At 47.2% G+C, this 12,661-nt stretch overlaps 1 protein-coding gene across 2 annotated transcripts in view; it reads right to left on the reverse strand.

The window, feature by feature from the left end:
- Window positions 1-12,453, reverse strand: part of SLC10A7 (solute carrier family 10 member 7) — a 138,592-nt gene extending 126,139 nt beyond the window's left edge. For both annotated transcript variants that reach the window (XM_065736388.1, XM_065736387.1), the window contains exons 1-4: window positions 12,314-12,453; window positions 9,973-10,055; window positions 4,844-4,980; window positions 488-563 (exon numbers count right to left, since the gene is read on the reverse strand). In XM_065736388.1, coding sequence (XP_065592460.1) covers window positions 488-563; window positions 4,844-4,980; window positions 9,973-10,055; window positions 12,314-12,413 — 396 coding nt within the window. In that variant the 5' untranslated portion in view covers window positions 12,414-12,453. The remainder of the gene's footprint in view (window positions 1-487; window positions 564-4,843; window positions 4,981-9,972; window positions 10,056-12,313) is intronic.
- Between the last annotated feature and the right edge of the window lie 208 nt (window positions 12,454-12,661).

The following is a 12,661-nucleotide window of genomic DNA, read 5'->3' on the forward strand; positions in this document are numbered from 1 at the left end:
AAAAAACAGAACAAATGACATCAGCAGATGTCATTTCACGTCAGAAAAGTTACGAGATCCAACTTTACACAGACCGCCTCAATACTGGCATTACCCTTCTGCTAAAATCCTTGCTCTACAAAGTTTTTCCGCTCAGGCCATCGCCACAAAGGTAGATCTTCTCCCGTAAAGATAACGGTCCACGAAATAACCAGCACACCGCATTAAATTAAGATACCTTTAGGAATCACGGTACAGCAACAACCAGAAACACGTCAATCCCCATTTCTAACACAAACATTTCAGATGCCTCAGAAAACAAACTGGATTCCCTGTTTGACACAGATCCAACACCCGAGCTTCCATTTCAAAGGTTTTACTGTAAGCGTTTTGACCCACCATTTCATCACAAATAAATACTTATGCGAGCTTCGATTAACATTAACAAAAAAAAAAATTAGGAAACAAGAAAAGCATTAAAGATCAAAAGGAGGACACGAACACTCACCTCGTTTCCACCAACAGCTTTGGTCAAAATTACCGCAGATGACACAGGAGGCGGCATACAGCCTACCGTCTGCAACCTACAAACAACAAAAAGAAATATTAAGTACCTCGCAGAAATGCTCGCTCACAGCCTGAACCAGCGACGGAGCGCTTGGTGAGAAAGCGGGGCCAGCCCAGGGGAGCTCCGGTACACCCAATCACCTGAGTGACTGCAAGGGGTGGAGCTAGGATCCACCCCTTCCCAGACCCCTTTTAAGGGCTGGCAGGGCAGACTGGGGCATTTTGTTGGAGATCCCCGCGTGCCTGAGACCTTCAGAAGGTAAGCAGCCTCTTTCCTTCGTTTCTGTGCTTGCGATTACTGTGTCGGAGCAAGTTCGTGCTCACCACAGCCTGGGACTGTTCTACTTCGCTTTTGCTGCCGTGCTTTCCACTGAGCTACAACAATACGCTTAGGGAGCCAGGCGGGCTTGACAGTAGCATACCTGTTCAGGACGGATCGCCTTAAAAAGGCGACGTGTTAGACGGCCACTGGGCTCCCTGTGGCCGTGTGCCGTGCAAGATATTTGAATAATAGAGATTTATAAGTGATGCAAACTCCATTTTTAAATTGCCTTGAAAAGTGGCTAAACTTAGGATTAAATTGGCAGAAACACTTTAGACAATTAAGGTAAGAGTAGTAGCAGTATCCGCTGTGGCACGGCAGCTACTGGTAACTATCAACGTGCATCATTCATCTAAATAAGATGAAAATGAGCTTTGTAAGGGCTTGTGTCAAACAAGAGAAAGATAAATTACATCTCTCACAGGGCAAACGGCCTTACCCTGAAATGGCACATCCCTTTTACAGTGAAGAACCATAACATTAGAAGAAAAAAAGGACTTGGGTCAACGGGACACCTGGATCCCGGTTGAGTTTAAGATTAAAAAGAAAGTCACACAGACTAAAGTCCAACTAGAGGATCCAGAAACCTCACATCATCTAGCAATACGACGAATACTACTTCAGAAAATGGAAGAAGTCCAAGGCAGACTGGCAGGGGTGTCACCCGAGGAGCAGCCCTGTGGCCGCACACGTTATGCGTGACGGTGTGCCTGCGCACAGCCACCCGACTCATGGATCACGGAAATAGAAAGGGTTTCCCTGTAACCTGCTCGATGGGTGGTTCAAGCTATAAAGGGATAGAGCATAGAAAAAATGGTGAGTGGCAGCCTGAACCAGGTGGGATGCAGGGGCCAACCCAGGGGAGCTCAGGTGCATGCAATGTTTCTGTGAGCGCAGCTGCTGCGTCTGAACGTTTCCTCACCTGCTGCAGCCTAGGTCTTTGCCACTATCCTGTCGTTACTATGCTTTCCCTTGCATCACAGCGTTCCAACAGGTGAAACTCTAAGCACTCTTAAACCTTAAAGTACCACATAGTTGATCTGTTTGCGTTGCAGTTACGGCTCTGTACAAGCCAGCAGAATTTCCACGATGTCTCTTATCAACCTTGACCTTCTGCAATTCTATGAATGCTACAGCAAGGACACACGTTGCTGTTTACCAAAACATACATTAACTTCTCCGTGCTTCTGCTTCCTTGTCTGCAGCGTTGTATTTAGCATTAATAACGACAGCTACAGAACTGTCTCAGAGATGACTACATCACGTGTCCGGATGTGAAGTTTATACTGTCCTGACATGCAAGCACGAGAGAAAAAAATAATCGAAGTATATAAAAGTTCATTTTCTCTTTAACACAGTTTGCCAATGAAAATGCTGACTGCTAAGAAAGGTGAGGGAGAAGAACCACGCCGCTATATCTATGTTCCCTCTACTCTTTTTCACCGGCTACTATTGAAAAAAATAAGAGGTAAACACAGTCATTTCTAAAAAACAAGGTGTCAAAAAGCTTCGTTAAACTTAAGGATTAAAACCAAGGAGAAACCGGGAGAATATTACAGTGCAGTTGAGACGCTGTAACTATACAAACGACTTAAACAGAAAAAGTAGTTAAATGAGAATGAAAGCATTTAGTTGGAGAGCTAGGCGCTGTGGAAAAGAAAGGCAACAACGTAAGCATTATATATACCCAATTCCAGGAAGCACCTAGTACTGCCTTGGAAATACATGGAAAGTTCAGCTTTCACCAAAGCCTTAGGAAGCAGGGAGTTGTCTGTGTTTAGCAGGATAGCTGGTATTAAAAAGAAGAAAAAGACAGGAAAAAGGAAGGGTCTGGAAAGCTGAATGCGTCCCACTAACTACAAACAGACAAACGGTGATTCTGGGCTCCATCCCTCCTACCCACTGTGAGACCGTGAGCTCTCCTCTATGCGCTCCTTTGACAGGCAGCTCCTTCAACTTTTCACCCGCACTAATAAGGACGGAATAAGTTCACAGTTACCTGGAGAGGTAGGAAACGTGTGCGTGAGCATTCAAGTCAGCTGACAGAAATTATCCACGCTCAAAGAGGAGGAGGGTTTAATAGCATATGTGAATGAGAATGCTCACGCTGGAAAGAATGCGTTTAGAACTTAACAAAAACAAGCAGTGTTGTCAAGCTACTATTTGAAATACCTTTTACAAAATGAATCAAATCCTGTTCTGCTAGCCCACTAAATGGAAGTGTTTTTCATCGTGCATATTAAATGGGCATCCAGAGAGACTGACTGCTGTTTTCTTGCCCTGTATCAGCTACGTGCAATACCAGTGATACACAAATTGCACTAACGGCCACTCGTTCAGGCAGCACTTAAAGCACTAACAGCAGGCGGTTGAACCCACAGTGAAGTAGATAGGTAATATCTACTGATGCGCTCCAGACGACCGAGTAATAAACTCCAAGTTCAAACAGTTTAGATGTGTAACTACCAAAGCCGTACCCTGTATTACATCTTTGCATCGTGTGCCTGAGCACAGACCTGTGCTACACGCGCCATACACTAAGAGCAACAGAAAGAGGTGAAGCTGCACAAAGACTAATAAGCTGCATCGCGCTCCTTTTGCAAGAGAGCCTGTCCATGCGAAGTTGAGACACTTAACAAAAAAGTGAACGTCAAAGACGTGTAGAGCGATGTCAGATCCTCCTCTCTAATATATTTCAAGCTAACTAACTGCAGAACTAGCCTTCTAGAATAACCTTATATTGCGTAGAGAAAACAAAACGGAACTGTAGAAACAGAGATGAAAAGCTGTGAACATCTGAAGCAGCCTCTCAACTAGCGCAGCAGAACAGACTGCTAAGAAAGATGAGAGAATCCACTGTACGTTCCCAAGTAAGGCAGGGAGCTAACTACCCGCGGGCTTCACGGTGCCCTGAATGCGTTACCCAGTGCAGAGGACAGCAGAACTACGGTCTCGAGGAAGCCACCGTGCTAAAAGAGAGCCGAACATCCTTGGGAGCATCCGTCTATTCTTCCGGGCCTCTGAGAGGACAATCGATCACCTCCAGCTACAGAATGCCATAAAGGTACACGCCGAGGATGTAACTTTGCCACAATCCCTGTTTTCGCTTGAGTATTACGCTATTTCTAGAGAATAAAAACTGCAGCAGTGCAGCATTAGGATGACTACCCTTTAATGATGTCGAATTTCACAGGCGCACACATATCCAGATCCAGATATACCTGTGCACATAAAAGAACACATCCCTGAAATATCCAAAACACTAGTGAAAAAAGAGACACTAGGAAAGACAGGACAAGAAGAAAAAGCTCGAGAGCTTCTGGAAACTCTGGAAAATCCTGCCTCTCTTCAAGCTGAGCAAGAACGATGATTTCGCTTTAAACAATAAACTTCGATATCAGCGATCAAACGTTATTTTGCCACCCGGTTATTACCCTCACACACTACTTCTGCCAAGGGGAACAGGACTAACTTTAAAAAGATTTTGCCGTCTCAGCATGCATTGTCTTCACGGCAGCACAGCCCCTCCTACAGATACTCGATTCCATTTTTCTTTTACCCATTATTACGCCGCAGGCAGTTCACGAGCCCTAAATCTGTACCCACGCAAGAGCTGCTCAATGCAGACTCAACGCAACAAAACGGAATGCTGTTTTTCCCTCAGCATTCTTTCCCTTTCTCTCCCTATCTTTCTTGAGACTCAGCCCGGCGCTTCCAATGCGTTCTGTGAACATCTAACTAACTTGCTGCAAGGTTCGTAGATACAAATCTAATGAAGGTTTCCTACAACTGAGTCTAAGTTCCTGGAAGGGCAGTCTTCCGCACGCCCTGTTTTAAAAAGGAAAGCGCTGAAGCGTGGCAACGAACGGCATCGTCTGCTCGCGGCACTTCTTCGAACGCTCACTGCGGGATAGGCAGCCTTTTCAGAAGACAGCTACGAATATACTTATTCCACTCGATTATTTTTAAACATACCCTTTTAAAAGCCATTCATTTATAGGTGTGATTGATAATAGCTGAAGAAAGAGCCATATTGCTGTTGGGAAGAACACAAGGGTAAAAATCTGGACAAAAAGGTGGAGTTTCACGTGCACCAAAGCACTTGTCAGCTCCTGCAAAAGAAAAAAAAAGAGCAAGTTGCAGTCATAACAGCTGAAGGAAAACCACGTTCGCGCTTTTACAACTAGCAGAATCTTTAGCACACAGAGACAGCACATGTCAAAAAGCAGCTTTAGGGAGCCTCCGATCGCCTCTTTAATGACAGAGTGCGTCCAGACCATGTAAAAGCTCTGTCTGCTGATGGGTCTTTTTCCAAACGAATTGTCCGGCTCCTCAATAAGAGCGTGGCCCTCGTGACTGCGGCTGTTACAGCAGGCAGCTATGGCTCGGGGTAACCGCGCTGACGGCCTGCTCATTTTACTGCCCGCAGGTACCCAGAGGAAGGGGAACTTGCATTTCTGAGTGATTTGGAGCTTCCCTAGCCTGAAGGGAGCCACGGTGAACACGATTCTGCTTTAAGCCAGGAGAAAGGGATCTGGGCATTACAAAGAGTCATCGCTTGCACGCGGGAGAGGGCTTGAAAAGGAAAACCGAACCAATGTCAATGGCAAATAAGTATTCAGCGACAGATTTTGATGAGCTACTGTGCCAACGGGTAGGAAATAAGTCATACACGACACGAGGCTGAAGAAAAAGAGCAAAGATAATTCCAAGACTCCAGAATGTAAACAGCTAAGACACAAGGAAGAGAAAAGGTGCAAAACACATTAGAAAACTGAGAAAATTAATAAACTTTTCCTATCGCACAGTGTCTTTCCTCTTTGAGCAGGAAGAACGCCCCGGGGAGAAGATCGAGAACCCTGACGCCACGCTCTCCCCTGTTAGCTATGTCTCCTTTTCAGTCTTTTGGGATGCTTCCGGAGCCTTCTGTACCATTTTCCACCGCTAGGGAAACATCTCATACATTTCAGCTGCCCCAGTTCAAGAAGAAAAATTCCTTTTCTTCCGTCTCAAGCTACCTTGCTGCTTTCATGAAGCAATGCGACAAAAAGGAACCGACGGCATTCTGAGTCAAACCCTAATTTTCTAGGCTTCTCCATCTACCTTGCAGTCTGACACTCAAGATGCATTAAGAAGAACAACAGCATTAAAAGCGGTACGGTAATAAAGCATCTGATCTTCACGTGCCACCTCTCAGCTTCAGGACAGCTGCATTTTTTTACACAGACAAACAAGAACTGTATTTTTGGATCCAAAACAGTGCATACCGATGTAAGTACGCATCTGGAAACATTAGCACTTCTCACTTCATTCTTTTCTCTTTTTAGAATATAACATTATCTTCCCAAATGGGATTTAAGAGAAAAAAAAAAAAACCTTTCATAAAAAACTACGCATCTGCTCATACCCCGAAGTTCTATACAGTAGGACCAGGAAATGCACGTCTCGATGCAGTTTTATCACTAAAGCATGACTACAACTACGATTTCTTTATAATTAAAAAAGCTCTCAGGCAGGCTAGCGTAGGGCTCTGCGTACAGAAACTAGGCCTTCTTCACACAAGCCGTCACGGTACTTAATGCGTTACGCGTAGCTTCACTGCGGCTCTATTCCATCTCTTCTCAACAACAAAGCAAAAATAAAACATCTATTTTTCATCCTCAGGTGAGATGAAAAGATACCTAGGTACGTCTACATTAAAGCGTATTTTAAATGTAAATACCACGGCTGAGGAAACAACAAATCAGATGTCTTATTTCAGCAAAGCTGCTTATTTCTCCTCCTTTCCCGCCGCTCCACCTCCAGCCCCACGTTTCCTAGTGGGAGCATCTCCGATGGCAACAGCAGTACAGGAAGGTCACACAGATAAAAACGCAGATGCTGGAACCCACGACATCACACAAAACGCTCCACTCTTTCAGTACTGCACAACTGTCGCCGGCTTTCCCTTCTTACTGCGCTTACGACTGGAAAATGCCTTAGGGACAGATGATTTGAAGAACACCGTACGATACTTTCCAAAGCAAAAGCGAAGACGCAACCTGGGAAAGGTAGGCAACAGCATCCAGTAAATAAGCCAGTCCATCCAAGGCAATGCAGCCAGCCTAGCGGATGAAGAAATGCTGTACTAGCGGAACACGTATTTGCCAAACTAAATGCAGCCTTTAAAATACCTCCAACAGTCTCGCTCGATCCTTAGATCGTCTTAGCACAGAACAAGCAACAAAACAAACAGCCATCACCCTTTTCATCTACAACAGCCTCTCCCAAACTCCTCTGTCACTGCACTCACCGTCACTAAAAAAAGAAAACCGACCACCTCTGCAATGGCCTTGGGAGCTGCCAGTCGTGACTCAGGTCCCGAACGACGGGTAGAACAGGTTACCTTCAGAGAGCTCCTCCAAGCCTCCCTCCGATCGGTGCCCGTCGCCATCTAGTCAAGCTAAAGACGCTCGGGGCGAACTCTTCCGGGCAAAAAATCAAAGCAAACACTGTTTCCGCTGGCCTTTTAAACTCCTCCTTGAAGCGGATAACTGAAGTATGCGATTTAATTTCTGGGGCCCTACAAGAGACACTCTCAAGCACAAACTATCCAGACACGTAAAACTGAAAGAACACAGTAAAGTGTTCCAGTCAGTCCTGGAAAGATCTTCTATCTACAAACCTAAAGCAGCACCTCTAGATTTGTAAAAGTAACAAGGCCACACACACGCAGGCTCTCGAAGAACAAGGGCCGTAATTTGGCAAACTGCTTTCTGAACGCACGGTAACAATATTTCTTAAAGCGTGCGCCTTAACAACAGATCAAGCCAGAAACGCAACCTTACAAGAGCGTCAGTTAGCGCTGATGTAATTCGATTTATCAGGAGGCCTCCGTTAAAACCTGCACAGCTTTTCATTTCATAAACTATACTGAATGCTATTTCAGTCTTATTAACCAACTCTCTGACGCAAAACAGCCAAACTAGAAGGCAAAGAACTAATCAAGACCAAAGCAAAAAAAAAAAAACATCTTTTGCCCAGTACAAAGACGTGTTAGGGCACTAATGCTAACTTCAGGTTGCGCCATGAAAAATTCAAACATACCCCCAAGTCTTCTAATAATATAACAACTTGGCCTCGATAACAAAAGGTAGAGAGATCAAAACCTTTTTCTTGCTCTTTATCTCCTACCTGGACAACAGAAATTCAATGAGGCTTAGCTTCTTAATGGAACGCAGCATTAGACTGCACGGAGACCGGAGCACAGCGCTGGACTGGAAGAGGCCCTCTCCTAACCGATGGCTCTAAAACAATAGATCGGAGATGCACTACCTGGACACAAACACCAGCTTCGTTGCCATCGACGCGCGAGTCCCAGAACCGCAGAAGAACGAAAGGTATGCAAGCTCAGAGCGGGTCGCGCCAGGTCGACAAGGGACCTGCCAGTTCGTATCACCCTAACTGCAGGAAGTTCCTGAAATACAGTAGCACTCAGAACCTAACCGAGACTGACCGTGCTACCGATGCCGCTCTTCTTCGATGCTGCTCTACAAACACCGCAACTCAAGGATTCACGTGACAAAAACAGAAAGAAGTTTCACGTCTGCTTTTTTGTTTTTTTTTCTTAACATCTCCATACGCGAGGATTCCTAAGCCTGGAAGCAGACAAATTCACTGAAGTTTTGTAGGTTTTGGTCCTCTCATCTGCGGAAGAAAGTGCCTCCCTGCAGTCTGTTCGCATCAGGACAAATTCCCGTTCCAGGCACATAGATAACATGGCTCTGTCTGCTTCCATATAAGACTAAAAGGCTCTAAACAGCTGCTACCGAATTGACTACAGTTATTCGCTTCACTTCCGCAGGATCCAGGCAGAACGAGAGCTGCCAGTGCCAGAACGGCCCGCCTTCAATGCAAACACTGCCCAAATTCAGAATAATATTATCACGAAATAACCATGAAATTGGGACACAGTCTATTTTTTTTGCTGTTTAACATAAGTCGTGCACCCAAATCCTGCACTGTCCAGAAGACAAAGCAATACTGGACCTTACAGGGACGCTTCCCTTAGGCGTTGCTATGACGCAATGTGCAAAGGCCATCACCTATGACATTAGTGCAGCCAAGGGAGTAAAAGGAAACAGGAAACTAGACAAACAGAAACGTGAGCTTTCCATTCAACCCTGGTTACGCCTCTTCTTGGACTGCAGCCATCGCTTCCCTCCTCCCTCCCTCCTTTACGCATCACTAAGAGGTTTTCCCCTTCATCTTCTTTTACTCCCACACTGCTCCTTTCTGAAAAACGAGCAACATAAATATTGAAACGTGCCTCAGTGCCTGTGATCCACAGCTGAGCACGGGCACTTCGAGGCCACCTGTCTACAGATATGTCCCACAGGAAAAGATCACCAACGCCTTGTACCTGTACACCTGCCTCGCACCTGCAGAGGAATTCGTCTGTGCTGTCGTCCTAACCTTACGCAGTGCGGGTAACCTACAGCCCCCCTGCCTTTGCTTACGCCACTCCTGTGGTCACCAGCCTCCTCCAGCCTTACTCTGAGAACACACCACGAGATGAGGTGGACAAGAGGGGGGCAGACCGCGCTCGCATACTTCCTTCACGTCCAGAGGCACGGAGAACTCACAAAGGCCCTCTCTACCCAGGTCCCTACAAACCTACTATAGCATTCATGTCGTTCTCTGGGTCATACTTAAACTGAGCAGTGAGGAAACAGATGCGGCATGGGAAGGAAAAGCCTGGCGTCAGCGTGCTCCTGGCTTCTCACCCTGACTCGAGTAGGCACACGTGCAGGGTGTACACCCAGTCTCCTGCACTCAACACTGCGCTCAGCGCTTCCACTGAGACAAAGCTCTGAAAAAGTCAGCCAAGCCTCTTTGGATGAGTGAAATTTCCTCACGCTCGCTACCGTGTGAAGAAGCTTCTGAAATCGAGGAGAAGTTGTTAAGCAAAGGTCTTGTTTTGATCTTCCCTTGTCGACCCTTCTCCCAGCATTGACAAAAGCGGCACAGTAATTATGCATTGTGGTTACGTTCAAATTGGATCAAAAGCAAGACAAAACTTTTAAAGCAAAGCAAAAGGATGAAGCAATGAGAAATTACAGTACCTCTGTTTTTAATGAGAGTCCACTGTTAAAGAATATAGCTGAAACAGCAATGTAAGTTACGGTAATTTCTGGTTTCAAGGGTCCTAAAAAATACAGACAGAGAACAGAGTGAACCGCAGTCAAAAAGACAACGATACGCATACACAACATCAATGTAAACAAGATCCTTTAGAAAACTATCTGCAAAAAAAAATACCATCATTCACTTTTCTTTTTCGTAAAGAGCAACGTTTCTCTTCAGTCACAGGAGAGGTGCCGTTCAGTCAGTGAGGGAAAAGTCAGGTACGCTGACACCCAAATTTGGCTTCTGTGATCGCAGGCCCCTGGGAACTAACGGGTAAGTTCTGTAAGCGTTGACAAGGAGGGGTCAGTTTTCAGAGTCGGTCATCAGACCACACCCACAGCATCCAAAAATTCAAACCGTACCCTCAGATGAAAACGTCAGCAGCCCCCCCCTCCACGGGGGCATGTCATTCACAAATCTGCCTCTCACATCCGTCCGGCTGCCTGCACAAAGGGAACCAAGCCCAACCTTGCAGTGAGCTCCTTGGGACAACACGATCCCACATTACAACAAGTGGAAAAATAACACATTTCAGACACCCTGCTGCAGTGAGATCAGCCAGGGCAGATCGCACCTCTCTGAGGGTTCCGCTATATTAAAAGCTTACATTTCTCTCTATATATATATATTTCTCCTGTCCCCCGAGTGATTAAATGAAAATCTTTTTAGCACTCAGTAAGAACAATCAGTTACCTTTAAACCCTTTGCCTTCAGATGCCGCCGAGAGCAAACAGCGTGCGCTCTTCTTCCACAAGCATTCGACCAGGCATTTCAAGACAAATAAAAACTTAGCAGCCTATCTAAGGCCTAACTGACATCCTAACACTGTGAGTGAAGAAAAGTCACCGGGAGCAAAACCGAGCAGCAAACAGGCAAGCCTTTACTCCACGCACCAAAAAAGAGCTTTTCTGCTTTCTGGAATGAATGATCCATTGACGTGAGCCATGTCAGCGGTCCTCAAATTACAGGGATTTGGTCGAACACTGAGTCTACTCACATGTGCATCTCAAGTCACTGAAACCCAAATCTCATTCTCAGAGAGAACTCTGTTGATGGGACACTGCACGTGAGTCTGTTAAAAATTTAAACGAAAACATTAAAAAAAAAGGAAAAAAACCCCACCTATGTTAAGCGCAACACAAAAACAAGCCAGGAAATGCAAAAGTTGAAGTTGCAGCTAGTTATAAAATTGAGACAAGTTAATTGAACGTCCCGAGAAAAAAATAGACACATATTTTTCTGCGTAACTGCAGAGATCATTTGTACCTATACACGCAATATAAACGTTCTCATCTTGTAGAAGACGTGCACGTACACACTGGGCAGGCGGGCAGTTGGCGAGCTACACCGGCTAAGAGAAAGGTTTTCCCAGCACCCAAGTTTTGTACGGCAGGATTTTTCAGTGCAGTACATGGATTCCGTTACACGGGAGGAGAAGGTACCACTAGAGAACACGCAAGTTCCCGCAGCGTGACAGACTCTGATCAGAGCAGATCCTTTCCACGTCGCGTGCAGTTGATCAGGAAAGCTCTTCTCGTGGAAAAAGAAAAAAAAAAAAAAAAAAACTAAACAGGCACATTGACCCAATAGAAAAGCACCGCAGCAAGGGCTTGGCTTGTGCCCTGAAGGTGAGCACGGCACCGGTGTTTGCTTTGCTCTTGCATGCCACGTCCCACCTGCACGGATGCTGGAGCACTCCTATTACCGAGTCCGGCCCTGCAAACTGCAGAGCGCACTTCGGTCACCTGACAGACGCTAAACGAAGGTTTCCAATCCCACGGTCTACTTGCAAGGATCTCCCACCAGGAAGGGACAAACCACCTGACACCGTGCGTGCAAGCCAGCGTCCTGCAGCTGCCAAAGACGCGGCGTGGATCCCGCGAGCAGCTCCACGTGGGCCACAGCAGCGCGCACATGCCGGCACGGCTCGAGCCTGCGCGCCCTGAATTGCTGGCACTGCCGGAGCCGTCCGTAAACCACTTGCAGTTGTTGCTGCTGTTGTCGTGGGCGACAAAGCTGACCGCCTCCGAACTTCAGTTTCGTTTGGGAGATAAAGAACTCCATCGACAGACGGATAGATATCTCCGCGCCGCGTCCTCTCGCACGGAACCGCCGACGGGATTCGGCTTGAAAGCTTCTCCTTTGGCTTTGCTTTACAGCTCGGGAAACCCTCCGGGAGCGGGATACCGCCTTGAAGGGCCTCCCTCTGCCACCCCGCCGCCCAGGCTCCCCCGCCCCGGGCCGTCCCCCTCTTCCTCCCCCTCCCTGCGGACTCACCGCCTTTCACGCCGAATTCGGGCTCCAGCCTGGCGGCCGCTATGACCAAAACTATCCCCGCGATGAACCACTCCTTCCTCAGCCGCTCCAGCAGCCCCATGGCGTCCCTCGCAGCGCCGGGGCGGGGTGCAGCCCACCGCCCGCCCGCCGGCAGGGCCAGCCGGATCCGCCCACAGGAAAAGCCCCGGCCGCCGCCGCCATCGCTACCACGCACCTCCGAGTAGATGCGCCACACCGCGCGACGCCGCCAAGCGGAGCGCGGGAAGGGCGGGCGCTGTGCGCGCCCTTTCGGTGCATTACATCGGCCTCGCTGACGCGCGGCGGGGCGGGTTTCCGCGAGCGGAGCGT

The sequence above is a fragment of the Cyrtonyx montezumae genome, unplaced genomic scaffold, assembly GCF_038088225.1.
Source record: "Cyrtonyx montezumae isolate F1298 unplaced genomic scaffold, pur_monq_1.0 scaffold_2, whole genome shotgun sequence".
Classification (NCBI taxonomy): Eukaryota; Metazoa; Chordata; class Aves; order Galliformes; family Odontophoridae; genus Cyrtonyx; species Cyrtonyx montezumae.